The 18843-nt window shown below is 32.8% G+C and overlaps 2 protein-coding genes across 3 annotated transcripts; one reads left to right on the forward strand and one right to left on the reverse strand.

Moving 5' to 3' along the window:
• The first annotated feature begins 24 nt into the window (after positions 1-24).
• On the forward strand, positions 25-7523 carry LOC128190224 (cyclic nucleotide-binding domain-containing protein 1-like). Its single transcript, XM_052862172.1, has 14 exons — positions 25-186; positions 384-468; positions 1351-1464; positions 1667-1710; positions 2278-2446; positions 2597-2745; positions 3235-3371; positions 4023-4081; positions 4502-4580; positions 5143-5275; positions 5505-5614; positions 5837-5987; positions 6262-6329; positions 7020-7523. The coding sequence occupies exons 1-14, from the start codon at positions 114-116 to the stop codon at positions 7167-7169; spliced, it is 1521 nt and encodes a 506-aa protein (XP_052718132.1). The 5' UTR covers positions 25-113; the 3' UTR covers positions 7170-7523.
• An 81-nt stretch (positions 7524-7604) lies between these two features.
• On the reverse strand, positions 7605-12196 carry LOC128190223 (UPF0489 protein C5orf22 homolog). Of its 2 annotated transcripts, XM_052862170.1 has the most exons (7): positions 12037-12196; positions 11165-11310; positions 10230-10379; positions 8686-9442; positions 8464-8567; positions 8126-8344; positions 7605-7802 (listed from the first exon to the last, which is right to left on the reverse strand). In XM_052862170.1, the coding sequence occupies exons 1-7, from the start codon at positions 12103-12105 to the stop codon at positions 7664-7666; spliced, it is 1584 nt and encodes a 527-aa protein (XP_052718130.1). In that variant the 5' UTR covers positions 12106-12196; the 3' UTR covers positions 7605-7663. The 2 variants fall into 2 exon arrangements, with proteins under 2 accessions (XP_052718130.1, XP_052718131.1); XM_052862171.1 differs by lacking the exon at positions 12037-12196 and having other exon boundaries at positions 11150-11270.
• Between the last annotated feature and the right edge of the window lie 6647 nt (positions 12197-18843).

Consider the following 18843-nt stretch of genomic DNA (forward strand, 5'->3'; position numbering starts at 1 on the left):
ATTCTTTTTGATACGAAACTAAACTTGTTGCTGGGACAATAATGATTGTCAACAATATGGCGGAAAAATAATGAAAGCAGGTGCTTGTGTTTTAGAATAAGCCTCAAGTTACAATGTCACTGGTCAGAACAGATTACAGTCTACAAAAACATGAGTGGGGAGACAGTAGGCGACAACGACTCAAACGTAAATAATTTACATATAATAGATATCGGTCAAAATGGTCCGTAAAGGAAAATATAAAGATATGACCTGATGATTATGCTTTGAATGCTTTGTGGTTTGTTTCTGTTTTTCCATGTGTAACTAGAGTAAACTTTACTTTTATGTAGGGCCTATATAAAAAGACCTTTTTGTAACTGTTGTGCTCTATATAATTTTAGTTCCCAAAATTGGTGATATTCCACAACCAACAATAGACTATGAAAAACTTCGAATGCTCTGCAGTATTGAAGGACTTAAAGGAAGGTATGGGCATATTTTGTTAAATCTTAGCAAGATTTTGATTGGCACCTATCTTCTCTGCAGGTCAAAATGTCATAGCAAAGTAAAATTCTACTGAAAGTAATGTTCTTTGTCATCAAGAATTAAAGTAAGTGATATACCATTCAGTCACGTGTTTCTGTTCTGTCCTGATGATGATGCTCCAGCCCTCAAGGCCTCTTGTAGTTCGGCGCTGATTTCTAGAGCAATTGATCTGGTTTGTCTGGTTGAAACGATTTATCATGTTTTGCCTTCTCCTGGGTCATTGTGCATATATCCAGTTCAAATAAGGTATTTTAACTCCTCTTTTCTAACCCTTTGCTGCTTAAAAGTTTCAATGTAAATGTAAATGCATTGACATTATATCATTATATCCTTGCTCTTCTTGCCTCTTTCTGACTGTCCTTTAATCATTAATATACCTTTTATTCAATTCTGTTCATTTTTTTAGCCAAAACAGGTCTTTCTACCTCCTCATATGTCCCAAATTTTCCCGACAGATCTTGCATTTCTTACCGGGGTACCTCAAATATTATCTCTCCATATTCGTTGCTTCATTTGGTTGTTGTTAATTCTTCTTGCAAAAGCTTAGAGTCCTTGCGTTTATGTGTCACTCACTGAATATAGGCATGCATCCCATCTTTTTGTGTAGATTTTTAGTACCATGCAGGATGTTGCAGCTCATTTTATTTAGGTCTTTCCAGAACTACATATGCTACTGGTGTTCAAATTAAAATCATTTGAACCAGGTCCATCACCCTACATTTTTATGTATTTGATGTACGTTTAAAACGTCTGTGCATATACTGTATTAATATGTGACTTAATTTAAAATGTTGCTATATGTGAATTATTTTTATTTTGAAGAGACCACACAGAATCAAGTGAAGAAGCTCATCAAGAATTTATGAGAAACTACCAGGAAATATTTGCTAAACCACCCAAAAAATCTGGTTATCCAAACCACTCTGAAAAAAGGAAGTAAGTTGTTTTAAACCTTTTGCAAATTTAAATTAGCATATGATAGTACATCTTACTAAAATTTTATTATTTAAAACAATTAATAATTTGCAGGATATAAAATATTGACTGTACAATTATATGTAGATAAGGTAAAATATATGCTATAAAATGCTTTTATAAATCCATGCTTTGTAGACAACATTTAACTTTTCTATTTTAGTGAAATTAAGTCCTCAACTGCCAGTGTTACCAACAGAGCCACAGGTGAGTGGATGTATTAGGAGGATCAATGTCTTCTTATTGATTCAGACTTGTTAGCCAACAAAATATTTGTCATTGCTTTGAGTTGACACTAATTAATAGGGATCTTGCCGCAAAGTTGAGTAAATCAATTAATATCTTAAAAGTAGATATACTGCATTGCAAAAATGAACTTGTCTTCAATTTACACATGATGTAATTGAAATATTAAGTTAAACCTGTTTTACAAGGTGTCAAATTATTTGGCAGAGGAGATTGATATGTTCTATAAAAATAGAATATTTATGATTTATGAAGCAAATTATATTTAAATAAGTTTTACAAGCCATTGAATTGATGTAGATACTTATAGTGGCAAGGTTACGTAAAATGACATTAATTATATATAGACATGTGTACTATCTGTATATTTGGAATCTAATTTTAAGAGCATTACTGCAGTACGTAGTATGTTAAAATTGGAATTTTTAGTAGGTACCCTTTGTTTAAAAGTACATGAAACTAGTAAATGCATAATTGTATTTACAGGTATTCTTATAAGTAAAACTGAATGCATGTGTGTACTTTCAGGTAAAACATCAGAGGTGCTGAAACCCACAAGCAAGGAATATCCCATTGACACTGTGACACATGACATCAGAGATTATATGCCCCTGCTCCATAAACAAAGAAAGAGTGAAGACCCAGCACATGTACGACTGGACAATTTACGAACACTAAGAAAGCTACTAAGAAAACTGTAAGAAAACTTCAAATCCATTCTTCATCATAATGTCAATCAAATTGGATAGGGGGAATGAGGGTGGAAATTTTGATGGTTTTTGTTTAAAATTTTCAGGTTCTTATTGATGACATAAATTGATTCTTAAAATATGATAATTTTTTGCAGGCCATTTGAGAGATCACTACCAGATATAGAGAAAATATTCTCAATTCTACAGACGTTTGATTTCTTCAAAGATAAGATTCCACCTAAAGTTCTCCGAGAACTTTGTGTTGTTGGTGTTCTTGAGCAGTGGAAAGAACCAGGGTTTACAGGTTTGTGTACATTGCAAATAAGACAAATTCTTTAGGTGTTGAATAGAGTTGAATATGCTTAATTGAACTTAATTTTCATGACATATATTTGTAGAAATTTAAAAAATTTGTTAAAATATGTAGCAGATATCCCCATATACCAAGTAATAAATTCTTGAATTTATTATATTGTAAGCATTCCACATGATGATTTCCCAATACTTTGTACAGTTCTTTGCATTTAAGAAAACATATATCAGTATCTTTAAAGAACATCTTTTATCCCTTGCCAAGGTTTAGCATTAAGAAATTGTATAAAAAAAACTACACAACAAATCAAGAGAAACTGTTCACATTTAACATTTTTTTCTGGTGTTAAAATTTTTACATACAAGAAATCAAACTGTGCACTCTAAGCTAATATTATGTCAGTAATAATTATGCATATACATGTACATGCTTGTTCACAAAATAACTGTTTTTGACAAAGATATTTGTGATATGTTACAGTATTTGGAAAAGTTGGGTTACATATGGTGTTGAGGGGAGCTGTCAAACCAATAACTGACCCCCATTTAAATGAAAGCAATGAAGTCCCAGACTCGCGTAGTTCAACACCTCTTCTTCCAGAGGACAATGAAAAAGAGGTAAATTTGATTAAGATATTTTGACTTAAATTTATTTGTTTCAGATGAAAAAAAAAGGATTTTTGTCTTTTTTATTTACTTAATTTGTATCTCAACCACAATGCCACTGCTTCTTGACAATGACAAATTCCAATATCGAAAACTACTAGCTTGACCATGATAAACCTTAAGATACTACTGGTAATACCATATGAGGTACCAGTATATTGACTTTGACCTTGACCCAAAGGTTCTCTTAATACTGTGTTATTTTTGTACAATACTCAATTAGAACCTTAGTAGACTCAGATCTAAAACAAGACCATTTAGATTGATTATACATATATATGTTCAAAGTTTATCATTAGTAAAGGCGAAGATATTTTCATCTTTGCTAACAAAGGGTTTACAATAGGCTCCTCTCTGCTAGAAGCCTTGGTGGATTTAGTAAAATTTTCGTAGAGGAGAGGAGCAAATCTTTAACCCTTGGCTAGCAAAGATGAGATAATATAGAGCTGAGACAAAAATTTGACAAAAGCACAGATATATAGGCGGACAAAACATAACATCCTGGTACATCACTGATTCTTGGACATAAAAGCTAATTCTCTTTAAACTGTTGGCTTATCTAATTGTTTATACATGCAGTTGACATCATGATTTTTTTTATAGTTGGTTGCTGGTGATTGTTTCGGAACATTAGTTAAAGTATCAAGAGAACAAGGTTCAAAGTAAGTACATGTACATAATTATACATGTAAGACTAAACAAAAGTCATTGTTTTATGTATACAGTAAAACACGGTTATAACGAACACGCTTATAATGAATTGACTCTTAAAGTGAAGTGGCTTTATATTACATATTGTAAACTTGACAGATATAACAAATTACGTTTATAACGAAACAAAATTGGCTATCTTGGTCACTTCGTTATAAGCATTTTTAATGTATTATTTTATTAACATACCAGTACACTTAATTGCCTTGGTCAGTAAAAATCAGGAGATAGAAATTTTACTGTATATTTGCAGTAGTTTTTACCTGTATTGTATATATAAATGTTTTACTCTTGAGAATCTTTTTACTAGCTACTTTATAATTTGGCTTAAGATTTAATGGGATTTACATACAGTATCAATTTGATTTCAGAATTTTCAGTGTTGTCACTGTGCAGCCAAATTGTGAATTCCTGAAGATATCATCCACAGACTATATGAGAGTGATCGAAGTATGTTACAATTGATTATAATAACAAGTAGTCTTTTTAAAGGAATGATCAGCATGCAATATCATTGGTCAGCTCTAAATTTAATGCAAAGGCATTACGGCACACGCAGTAAACATGATTATAATACTATATATACCATTTTGTTGATTTCCAAAATAGTAAGGCATGAGTAAAATTTACTTTCAATAGGCGAATTGTACTTCCAAATAATATTTTTCCGCATGTAGAGAAAAATTAGATTTGATTAATTATGAATGTAACTGTATAAATGTTTTACTCTCAGGGCAAACGCATTAGAATAACGTTTTTTGGTAATCTACATGTACATGTAATTAAAGATTTACATGAAGCTATCATTGCATAGCAAATAAACTACCGGTAGTGCAGGGCCCTATTGTGTGCAAATAGTGAAATTTGCCAGATGCCTTATATGGACACAACTGTGATCGGCTATCATAAAAAAAATTCCTCTATGTATACACCTTACTTTTACAATTTCTAGTCAATTATTTAAAAAATTTTATTCATTTACTGTATTCTCTTTGTTTCATCATCATTTCAGCAAATAAAACAGCGGGAACATACGGAAAAGGTGAACTTACTATTATCCTGTGGACAATATCAAATGTGGCCAAAACAGCCAGTGCTGAAGGTAGCGGAGCTGATTGAGTGGATGAGTGCCCCTCCCAATTCATGTGAGTGCCCTGCTCACACAGATCCCCCACCTGTCTAAATTACAAAGTTTACCCTAGATATTTACCATTAGTTAAGTCTTCATTTGGTTTATCCAATGCAGTAACTATACAGAAGAGGAATGAAAATTAATTTGTATAAAAATGAACAAGCAAACTTCATTGCACTTATTCAAAGATTTTTTGTGATAATAAGTTTTTTTTTAATTTTTACCCCATTTCCTTTAAACAGTACTGGTCAGTGAGAAATATAAAGCTCCGTACATTGGCTTCATCAAGTCTGGAGTCTGCCATGTTCTCAAACAAGTAGAAGTCATGCATACTCATCCTAATGGACAGAGGGTAATTTTTCTCTCCATTTTAAGAGTAATTTGTACACATGTAATTTTAATGCCCACCAACAATTTTAAAAAGATATGCCAAATATGTACTTGCAATATGTTAAATCACCAATATTTGAGTCATATTCCTTTTGATTGAATTTAAAACATTTATACATCATGTGTTTGCTATTAATACTATCTTTCATTCATATACTTGACAAATTAGTTTTTTGTTTGACAGGAAAAGAAAACCAAACAAGTGGTTGTGGGGAAACTGAAGGAGTCACAGTCATTTTCAGAACTGAGTGTACTTTTAGACGAACCAATAGACTGCACAATCCTGACGGATAAAAACGTTGAGCTAGGAATCATCAGAAAGGAAAGAATCACAGGTATAAGTATCATTTCAATGAAATGATTACCGTGGTAACGGTGAAATTCATTGTTAATCTTCTGTATATAACACAAACACAAGTGCACTGTTAACATACATGGATGTTCCAAACTATAATGTATATGACTGTAAAGGATTTAAAGTAATTAGCTTATGGAATATCATATATAAATTAATTGAAGAGGAATGTGCTTGTTCTGTACCGTTTGGGTTATTAGTGCTCCTAGAGTTTATATTGCCCTTCAATATTGCTTCTTTTTTCTTTTTCGCAGAATTGGATGATGATACAAAGAAATTGTTTCAACAGTCTGCAGAACCTACCTTTGGAAATTTAAAAAAGGTAAGAGAGAGAGAGAGAGAGAGAGAGAGAGAGAGAGAGAGATGCACCTAATATTGAAATTTCCAGATGTTAAATCACATTGATGATTTTGGTCCTACATTTGAACATTCCATTACTTTTACAGTACTGTACGTCAGTTGGCAATACTCAAATACTATAAATGGATTTAATTTCATTTTGGTTTAATTTAATTGTATTATTTCATTGAAATTTAATCCACATAAAATCTAACCATGAAAACTAATTTTAAATAGATTTTGTGTAAAGTTAAAACCATAAAGACATTATTTTATCTGTTTATATACAAGAAACTGATACTTTAAATTCCTTATATTACGCAAGTACTTAATTCCGCGATCCCGCTGTTTTGTATCAAATCGCGAGAATATAAAATCGCAAACGCAGAACATTTATCAATATTTTTATAGTTCCGAACTCTCAGAAAATAATAGTGAGGTTTTAAAATTCCTGAGGCATGCTTCTTGAGATTTAATGCTGATATAAATTCCTCACGTTTAATTAGGAATTTACAGTAATTTAAATATGCAGCTGATCAATTTAAACACTTTCAGATCAAACAGATCTCAATTATCATCCCTATTCTCCTTTCATTTGTAAAAAACAGTAAGTTGTGATGTTGATGTTATCCTCCTAAACTGTTTTATCTTAGTTTATTAAATATTTTTTCAGAGTGACATTCAAGAAGAATACATTAACCAGAAACTGAAGAGTGAGTGGTCCCAGTTTAAGCGTGGGGTTGTGATGGACGTCATAAATTCTCGGGGTATACGACCTGGATATGGCAAATGGTCAATGTCCTCCGGAAAAGATAAAATGTGATTTTAAAAAAATGGTGTGCCAAATAAATTATTAACTTCATAATTATGAATATTTGACTGAATGATGTAAACTTGTTTCTTTGTTACTATATACATACAGTGCCCTATTTTTATTAATTTAGAGATGAAGATTCAAGCTCCTTTACATTTTCCTATTTTGTATATATAAAGTACATGTTCTGTATATAAAGAACTCATCTGTTTTTTATCTTTAACAGATTATGTTACTGATTTTGAAATTCATATATAATTGAATATAATGTTGTGATTTACCATTGTTGAATGTTTGACATAACTGTGATAATTATGTACAGATTTTATGGAAATAAAAGCAATTCTGTTGTCAATGAATGCTTTTTAAAGGGACACAACTCCAACAAGGATTATGGATAGTCAAAACAGTTAAATGTTACATGTAATAGAAAAGAAATTCTACAGGATATTTATTGGTATTTATTGGTATTTATTTTAATTCATGAATACTCAAAAACACAATTAAAGGTTTGTTGATTCCATTGATAACTCATAATCAACAGTAAGCTCTATCTCTAAGTACAAGTCCTGTAGAATCTCCAAAACACTGTTCTGGATGGATTCCACTTGATCTGGTGGGCAGTAGTCATCTTGGCTGGATCTGTCAAACAGGGAAAAGATACTACATGTATATGAAAATATGCAATCCATATAATTAATATCATATCATGACATGTACCTCCAATTTTAATACTGGTACTTAAATGACCATGTTTATCTACATTGTACATTTTCTTAATTTGGCCTGACTAGGTCACTATTTACATGTACCACTTTATACGTCCTTCCGGGCACAAAAAGGATAGCTAAATAGGTACGGTCACTTTTTAATTTTTTTTCAGCCCATAATAATCGTAATATTATAACATTTACTATCAGTCAAAGTGTTTTCAATTCTGGCAAATAATCAAGATCATTGCACACCTGGCCATTGTAATAATGGTTGGTCTTTTGAGGTGGGACAGGAATTCTTGAGTTGCGTCGACCAAGAGATTTATTTGCTCCTGACTGCTGACATGGTGGGGGAGCTCTGTGTCGTCACAGGTACATCCCGCCTCGTGCAAGAGGTCAAAGTTCACGGCATCACCACCCTCTGTCTGACAAGATTGCAAGTCCTCTACCAAAGCTTTCATCTGATTCGCTCTTCAAAAAACACAATAAAGATCAATGCAGAAGTTTTGTACACAATTGTAAAACTAAAAAAATTTCACGTTTATATATTTTTTTCCCAAAAAAGGAGCTCTGTAAATATGACAACTTACTTCGGATGGCTTAGCAATGGTTCTGAACATTGTGAAAACTTCAGGAACTCCTGCTTTAAATGATTCAACTCCTTTTCCCTTTTAACTACACAAGCCTCAATATCCTACAATTTAAAAAAAAATTAATAATGAAAAATGTTCAAAATGAAAACTTTTTTTCACATCATCTGTATCATTATATAAACAAATTGATGATCTTTTTTTTTCTAATTATATACAAACCTCATCTGAATTGCTGGTGGGTGCTTGAAATCTGTACAGTTCCTGTAGTATTTTATACTGTGAAGGAGTGTACACCTCCAGAAAAGGGTTTTTGGTGGAATAAAAGTCCAAGTCAATATCTAATATTAAAGTTCCGTCCGAGAATTCATTCAACAGACTGCTGATATCTTTTAAAGACTGTCTGAATTTATCATGGGTAATATCACACGAGGAAGAATTCTGGCTTCCACTAGGGCCTGGGGAGTCATTTGCATTGTCTATAAAAGTTTCTGAATGCAAATCAGTACATGTACAATGTTTTTTTATTTCACCATCATTCAAGTCTTGTCTTTCATCAGTCACCAATTTGTCTTTTTCTGAGTATCTTGATTCTCCTGTCTGCAGTAAATCATTACGTAAACCTCCACATTTCACACATGTATTGTTAGTTTTTTCATTAACAGAATTTCCCATCACACATTCATCAACATTCTTTTTATTCTGTTTACTATCAGTCTCTCCACCAGCTAATTTTTCCTGCACTTTACTGCTTTTGTTGATTTGTCCCTTAATAGCTGCCTCTTTGACATTTCCCTTTCTAACATTCCCTTTGTGTTCTTGCTGCATATCCTCTGCTGATTTGTACAAGCCTGATTCCTCTCTCCAGCCATTTGGCCTCAGAGTAAACACAACGAGCTGGACCAGTTTCTTATTTGTCAGCTGTGATTCCGGTCTGTACAGTGTTTCACTCACAAAATAAGATTCCTTGCAGCTGCACCTGATGGTAACGAAAAGTTTGGTTTAGCTCATGATGTTCATACTCAACTAAACATATTGGTACACGTACATGTATTGCAATCTTTGCTTATTACTTCTAAGAATCTTTCACTCAATCACAGTCTGACTAAAGCCAGCTCCTACTAATTCCCTTCATTGTAGGGTCCCTACAACGAATGAATTAGTAGGGGTTGGCTTTAGCCAGACTGACTTAATCATAACAGATCATAATCTGTGTCAAGTGCAATATTGTATAGTAATACAGTCCATTCTATTGGATGGAACATGTGACACACAAGGGAAATGATCATATATATAATCATGATATTGATATTCAGTTCCCTTCAAGATCTAGCTTGCACAAGAAAAATATTGTGATGTTTCATTCTTAAAGCTAGAAGGGTGACAATACTTAAAATTGCAAATTCAGCTACACAGTAACAACACTGTTCTTCAATGCAAAAGAGAATCAAATTTTTACAATGCATTCTAAGCAGTATGTTAGTTAACAGAATTATGGGTTTTCAGACAGAACATTATAAATATATCTGGTATTTTTGTCATTAACTATATTTGGCAATTTTCATGACCGTTTTTTATTTCTCAAAAAACAGTAAATGCATGCATATAAAATATTATGTTGGTAAATATAAAAAAAAAGGCTTCTGCAAAATTAACACATTGCAGATTTACTTCTTTTTTTTTTCTTTTTTTTTCCCCAAAATTGGCAAAAAAGGTGTTTTTAAAAAAACATATGTATACATGTATTTATGGCACACTGTACCCACCTTAAAGTTCCAGTGGTGACACATTTGCCGACATAGAAGTGGATGTTCTTGTCCTCTATCTGGGAACACCATGGGGGTTTGACCCACAGAATCACACTTATATGACCAGCATAGATCATTGGCATAATCCAGTTTTCTATGCTGATGTTTCTGAAAACATAAAATACGTGTGTAATTCAATACATGTATGTGTAAATTGTGGCATGTAATTTAATATGTGTTACATGTATCTGATTTCTTTCAATTACATGTAGTGAGTAAACATATTATTACAGTAAGAATATAAAATTTGGCTGGTTTCACTAAGAATTTGCATGTAAACATGAATTTATTTATAAAAGTAAGTTTAAACAATTTATTAATGAGGAGTTGGGCACATTTGATAATTTTTAAAAGTATCTGATTTATAAACTCTGATTTTACTCATGCAGTCTTCAAATTCTCTCACATTGTCAACATTTGGAACATCGATCCTCAAAAGTTCTTAATTCTTATGAAGAAATGAGTTACCTCCCTTAGAGTAACATAATTTTGGTATTGATAAAGCAAGGGTTGATTAAGCATGTTTTCAAAATAAAGCATAATTTGAAAGTGTAGTTTGCGTTAAAGAATTTGACACATATATGACATTTTATCCTTCAGATGTCCATCAGACAATTATCTTTTTTTTTAACATCAGTCCAATACCATTATTTATGTACATTTATCAATACATGTATTTCAGATCCATGCTATATACCGGATATTGTTGAAGAACATTATCATATGAGATAATTTATATAACAGACATGTATTCTTTCCATTACCAGTAATTTGTCACACAAACACTATATGGCTGACAATCCTCACTATAAACTGATAGTAAATGGGCGTCATTGATATTTCATATTTTTAAAAACAATTTAGAAATAAATGATTACATGTACAGTATTTACTCGTATAGGATTTCTTTGTTAAAAGTCTCATCTGCTGGCATATCCTTTGGAATGAGCATGTCTGGGTGAGAGTCAAAATGCACAAACACAAGGTTTGAAAATGGTAGATGGTGACTTCCAATAGCTCTGTGAATGTATGGCAGAACCTGGTGGTGAAAAAAAGGAAAAATGAACAAACATCATACGTTTCAGTCACAATAACACATTATTCTTAACTTCTGAATCATACAATGTATTTTCTTTTATCATCATTTTTGGGTTTGCATTAGAAACTTTTCAAAAATGCATTCTATGACATGAATTTTGCAATGACATGAAATTTTACTCGAATTTAGAAGAAAAAAAATTTATTTGTATTCATTATTACATGTTCATTTATCTTTCTTTTAAGTTTCAAGAATCATAGCACAATATTAGACAAACATCATCATAGCTAGCTTTAATCACTCTTAACACATCTAGCTGCAGGTCTGCAGCCGTACAGAAAAAATCTAGCTTCTTCCAAAGTCGGTGAGCATGTTTAACATTGTTTAAGAGCACGTTTAACTCAAGATAAGTGATGGCATCAGGAAGTTTATCATGTATGGTCATGTAATCATGGTACTGGTATGTCTACAGTTTTTAGGTATTTTCAATTTTCACCAAAGAATGTGTTTAGACAAAGACATAATAATAACATATGTTATTAATGTCTCTGGTTTTGAAAACGATGGTAAACGGTTATATATTAGCGCGAGTGTTTCATTTGTCGTTAATTAAAAGTGTTTGAGTACGTATTCTTAAGAAGCAGTAGCGATGCGGCATGTCATCCCGAATCCCCCCCCCCCCCCCCCTCCCCATGTCTATATTACAATATTAAAGTGCAATATTACCTCATTGTGATCTTCAACAATGTATAACGGTAAACGTCTGTAACTTTTTATCTTTTTTGTTTTACTCATTTTTAAAAGCAAAAAAACTAGCTTAGGAACTTCAAACTAGTGATTTCTTGGCGTTTTGTTTACTTCACGTCTCCTCCATGGACGCTGCCATTTTGTTTAGATTGTTAGCTCGGTCAATAACCAATTCGTGAAGTCTAAGTTAACCCCGGCCCCGATTTTCGCTAAAAAATACATGTAACTCAGGCTATGCCGTCTAAAGATATCAGGTACTTTTATGGGATATCAAATTTTGTGAAAGAGAACGTTTTAAATTGATTCTACGGAGATTAAGTAGGCCTACAAAAATCTTAACTTTATTTATCACCTTTTTTTTTTTTACTTTTTAAGTCAATAGAAGAAATAAGGACATACATTATTTGTGCATATACTGTACACCTGTACACACAGATTCAATGGGGTATAGCGGACTTAGTTTACTTGCAAAATCAGACATTTTAAATATTAACAATGTTTAGTTATGTTAACTTATAGTCCCAAGTTATTGCTTCCATCACTTTTTGCTGATTTTTAATTAATATATATATACATGTGAATAAAATACAGTTGAAATCGATAAAAGTGAATACATCCAAGATATCTTTATTGAACAATTATCATTTTTCACTCATAAATTTAAAGTTCACAGGAACGAAAACAAATTTCTTACGGAGATTTATATTGGGAAATGTTTACATTTTTTCTCCATTCGAAAGTACTCGGGATACCTCGCGCAATTTTTTTAACGTTTTCATCCGGGCTTATTAATGGCTGATGCAATTCAAAATCCCCCTAGACTTTCTATTTTTGGATGTGTATTGAAACCTGAAGCGGTAGGGGGAGTTTCAAAACAGATAATCTGGACATTTTTCATATTAGTGGATGAACGTAGTTTGAGCACAAAGGTATTTATGATTATCGAAATATCAAACAAAAAGTGGTGGAAGCAAAAACTCGGGTCAAAGTATAAAAGTATATTCAAAGAAAATTAATGCAATTTATACAATTGCCTATATCAAAAAATTCTTAATTATCTTACACGACATCGTTAAAATCTTCAGGTTTCGTTAGGTATATACAGAAAAATCGTTAGTATGCAATAAAAGTTGGATATTTGACTATTTGAACCACTATTTAAACCAAAGAAATCCGAAATCATGTTCTACAGGTATTGTAGTACACGTTTACATTGAATTAGTTTTGTTTTAACGTAGTCTTCGTATAGAAAATTTGACAAATATCTTAATTTGTGACTTTTCTAATACAATCATGTATATAGCCACACATATTAAAAAGACATTTTGTGGAAGTGTTATATCCGTGGTAACGCTAAGGTCAGTGTGTTTGATTTCACCGGCGGTCGTTGGATCGTTTAAAAATTCCAACAAGTTTAGTAAAAAAAATTGTGTTCACATAAGCACGATAAGAATAGAGAGTTTAAATAACATCTACCAAATCTGCTGGATTTTTTTTCTTCAAATTCTCTTGTATTGTTCTGAGTATGAGCACATCCAGTATAAAAAAATCTTTTTAATAACACTAGAATCTATTCATACTGAATTTATTGCATTTTCATGGGATTTAGAATATCAACTGTGTTCATATTCAATCTCGGTGCAGCTTTCCTGAACTTATGACAAATCAGTGTTTACAGATACCAGGGTAAAATCAGTACCTAGATGCGACAGGTGCCTGTCTCTATTTTTAGTAACAAACACTTTCCAATCAAACACGGGTGTAGGCAAAGGTGCTATATTTCTAACCATATTTTAAAAAGAAGATAAAAGGGGAATTTAGAATTCTAGTGCATACACGAATCCCACAAGTCCTCTGCACCCCCCCCCCCATTCCAGTCCATTTCCAACTCAGTTGAAAAAGGCGAAGAAAACCCATTTACCTTTAACTATAAATATTTATTTTTCTTTATTAATTTTTTATGGTGGTTGTTCAAAGAAAAATGTCTCACTGAAAACTTTCAGACACTTTTTTTAGCCACTCCCAGCGGTGACGTTAATTTGTATATCCCCCCCCCCCTTTGTCGTAGATTTCATAAATAAATGTAGCTGGATTTTATCTCAATAAGATTGTAATCTTCTTTTGTATATAACAAGCCCATATGTCATCCAGTTTTATATAGTTTCCCTAGCAACCTGCACCGGCCGGTCGATGCATAGACCAGGCCGTTTAGAGGAGATGAAAAATCGTACAGACGTCCCACCGTTCATCCAAAAGAAGCACTTGATCATAATTTGCCAAAGGAAGAAAACCTGTGCACTTGTAAACAGACGACGCAAGTCAAGTATTGATGTCCGATTTATGTTTTTCAGCAGCTTTACGGAATAGATAGAAAGTCTATTGATATCAGTATTAAAGAAGTGAACAGCTGATCATATCTGAAGATCGTAACGAAGTGGATAGAAAGAAAGAATTGTCATGCGGTTTTAGTGTTTAAGAAAGTAAAGAAAGAAAGAAAAAAAAATGGATGAAAGAAAATCTGAATGTGTGGTACATCTCGTATCGTAGCAAGATGTAGTATTTGGGATTCTTTGTTTTTGTTCAGTTCAAATTACGATATATTGCAAATCTATCTAAATTACATGTACATCTTTTTCGTTTAGGAATGATAAATAGCTCTGAGAGAGAGAGAGAGAGAGAGAGAGAGAGAGAGAGAGAGAGAGAGAGAGAGAGAGAGAGAGAGAGAGATTTATTTATTTTGTAGTCAGTAAGCTTTATATCCCCCAGCTAGTTTTGAAGAAGCTTATGTGCACATTAGAATTATTGATCTGAGCCAAAAGGCAAGTAAAGTCATTAAATTAAAGACTCTCTGTTGATTTTGTGTAGTACTAATCACATTGAATAAACCTACCTTTAACACCGACCGAACTTGTCTCAACGACTATACGACAGATCCTTTGCAAAACGTTTCAGGATATACTTATATTTCGTAACGTCAAGTGCTCAAAGTCTTAGAGAGATTTTTGTTTGTGGTATTTATGAACGTGCTCAGAACACATTGAGCATTAAAAGATCACTATAAAGATCACAGTAAACACAATTTAAACTTGTCCAGTGGCATTATAAGGTTTACAGAGAATTATAAAATTTCCAAGTTTTTTTTTTTAACAACAAGTGCAGAGTTAATCCATCGCTCAAAGAAAAAAATATTGAATAATCTTTACGAATCGGGATAATCGCTTATAGATATACTGATCGAAAGTAGGATAAATCGGATTGCTGGTATATAGATATGATTATTTACGTTAATCTTGTCTTTCCCCTCAAATTAACAAGTTGATATTTGACCATGCTTGATCTTAAATTCCCGCGGCTCGATCGGTGAACATAACCAACCTACTAGTACATGTATTTTGATTATTGGTCAAATTAGTAGAAAGACATTTCATGGAAGTAAAAAGGAAAATGATAATTGTAATCTCTTAAAGGCCATAAAAAGCCTCACTTCAAATACATTACTTGATATCAAATGAACACGCGTATGTTTTGGTTTACATGCAAGAGAGAGAGAGAGAGAGAGAGAGAGAGAGAGAGAGAGAGAGAGAGAGAGAGAGAGAGAGAGAGAGAGAGAGAGAGAGAGAGGGAGAGAGAGAGAGAGAGAGGGAGAGAGAGGGGGGGTAATCCGTTTTTTACCGTGGGAGAAATATTTGAAGTATTCATTCAAATTAAAAATACAATGTTAGAAATAATAGATGTTCTTCACCTATAATGTAATTACCTTGGTACAGGTTTTTTTTTAAGTGTTTCTTGATCATCGTGACTCAACATAACGGTTAACGTGGGGGTAAAATTAGGACTGTTGTGAAATAATTGGAGCGATTTTACCAGAAAAAAGTACGTCTCTTCTATCTTTATAATTGTCTCAAAACACGCATAGCAGGTGTCGTGATTTAAAAAATACTGATCAAAGAATCCATAATTCACTGAATTCAATTTTCTATTTCCACTTTGCGCTACCTACAATGGACATTTTTTTTCAGAATTGGAAAGAATTCAGGTTTAATATACTAGCACACTTGTCAAAAAAAAATTAAGATGTTTATAAATTAACCTTGCATTAAGTAGATCCCCTATTTAACACTTTATTTATTTTCTAATAATTCTATATTTTTATTTTTAACCAAAATGCATGTACTTCACTGAATGGTCCGCTCACTGAGATTATTATAGAAAAAAACAAGTGCTTCTTTATTTTTTTTTTCAGGTTTTTCCTACATGCATACAATTCTGTTGATCATACATTTACACAAGGTAGCAATGAGAACTTTTCCCATTATTTACAAAATAGCTATCATGTGAACTCTTCAGTAAATGTATAGAAGTTAAGATTACCTTGTTTAATTAGATATTTAGAAGGAAAAAACCGACGCAGTTCGACAGGTTTTACTCTAAATAAGATACAACAATACGCCATGATTTTATTACAGTTTCTGAATGGACACTAGATAGAGTTATTCAAAAGGAATTTAGCGACAGGTACTCGCGCAGGTGCGCGAATCTGTGTAAAATAATTTCAATTATTAAAGAACCTTAACCCCCGTCACTTGATGTCAAATGATATCTTCAATTTTTCATTTTCTACAAGTAAAATGCTGGGCTAAAATATTCATGAAGTCATGCCCTCCATTGAAAAGAAAACTTAATCCCTTTGAAAAGTAATCTCTGGGGGTTTTTTTCTGTACGATATCAAACACAGTTCATTGAAACGTACAACGACAGTGCACCTGTATCGTAAGAAGGTGTTAATTTCGCGTATGTATTATGAGAGAGAGAGAGAGAGAGAGAGAGAGAGAGAGAGAGAGAGAGAGAGAGAGAGAATTTGACGCAAATACGCACATTAGCAGAAAAAGCATAAATCATATGTATGTGTTAAGGTGAATTATACAGAGTGCACGCAATTTAATTAAAGGTTAAAATCAAAATATACGTTCACACCAGATTATGAATGTGTAAACACCTTGTGATGTCAATTTAGTTTAAGTGTTAATTGTTAATTATAGTTATAACGTAGAAATGTATATTATTCTATAGGTAAATTAATTAGGGAAGTATTATATTACAGCGTTGTCTACCGCTCTCTTCCGATCGTCTTCCGTGACTCAAAACCCTTTGAATAAAATGAGAAACGAATCCTTAAACACCATGGACAAATACTTTAAAATAATTAAGTATGATTCTAATAACTGCAGGTGTCTGACATTCCGGGGCATTTTTTTTCTCGATTTCAATTTTGAATTTTAACACACGAATCCCCCGATTGTATGTGTAGTTAATAGTCCTTGTTAGCTTTTGTTACAAACCACTTCAAGTCATCTATTTACCGATGACGTATACATGAAATTGTGGACAAGTATCCCTTCACCTTTAACCCTCCCGCATAGATCCCCAAAACCAACACTTCTAGCGAGTAAAAAGCAGGTGCGAGGATTCCAAATCACGTCGCACCTGCCAGTCCGCCGATTTTGGGGGGAGATGTCAATATTTTCACATGTTTTGGTATAATTCTCGCCGTGTTTTTATAGATATTTAAGTTAAAATTGAGAGCTTATAAATTCTGACACACTTGCAGGTGTCTGTAGTATAAGTAAATATGATATGTAAATATAAAAGTGAAAAGCAGAAATAGTTACTGTATATAAATATACATGTATACGGTGGACAAAATACTTCAAAGTAATTTCCTCGTCTCTTTATGAATTCTGATACTAAAAGTTTAAATATATTTTTTTTCATATTTCTTTTAAATATAAAAAGCGTGTTTCAATACAATATCCATGTATAAACTTAATTTTTCTTAATTTGCAGCAATGGTAACCGCAAACGGTTTCAAGAAAGTAATCTGTTGACATTACTTTGCGATATGTCAAAAGGGCCTCTCGATAAAAAATACCAGTCCATCAATTTTTTGTTCCATTTACAGACAAAATCATCAATGCATTTAAATGAGGCGGGATATTGGATGTAGATGGCTTCACTTGGTTGCCGCCACGCGACCTTAATCGTCTGCTTACAAAACTGCTCGCGTGGCATTTCCCACCCGCGCGGGCAACCGAATCCCCTATCTACTTTGTCTTGTGCATGGTGTCAAGGCACTTGTGGAATATTAATGATGCTGATTTTTATTTGATGAAACCTTGATATGGGGGGACAAATGGCAAGACAGATAATGACTTGCTTAAACGTGTCAGCGATTTCATTCGTTTTAAGTATACCCCCCTTTTCGGTGAGAGCAGGTGAATTACAAACACAATATCTTTATTCGGAGTGGTTTATGTCTTTCACCCCAATGTAAAGAAGCTAGGATAAGGTGCGTAATTTATTTAATTAACGTAAACCTTTCCCTCCTAAGGTAAAAATCACCTGTCGTATGAAGAGAAAGTTAGGAAGACCACTTTCAAATTACACCTGCAGTTCGCACCTGCCGTGAAGGGGGGCTATTTAGCTAATGATATTTCAAAGATCTGATTCAATGGGAGTCGTTTTTAGAGAGCTTCTCCAAGAAAAAAAAGAGGAGCAAGTTTAATCTATCTTACATAAAGAAATAATTCAAATATCGAACTGATCTGAAGTTAAATAGCTAAATGAATAATGCTCAAATTCTTTTTGAACAGCGCGAAAGGTCGGAAGTCGAATTTTAACAAGGTATATACCTGTCACAGATGATCCTATGAAAGAATGCTAATTGGAATTTAATTCAATGATTTTCCTATTCACTGAAGTTTCTATAAATAAAAAAAACCCCAGATC

The sequence above is a fragment of the Crassostrea angulata genome, chromosome 6 (assembly GCF_025612915.1).
Source record: "Crassostrea angulata isolate pt1a10 chromosome 6, ASM2561291v2, whole genome shotgun sequence".
Lineage (NCBI taxonomy): Eukaryota > Metazoa > Mollusca > Bivalvia > Ostreida > Ostreidae > Magallana > Magallana angulata.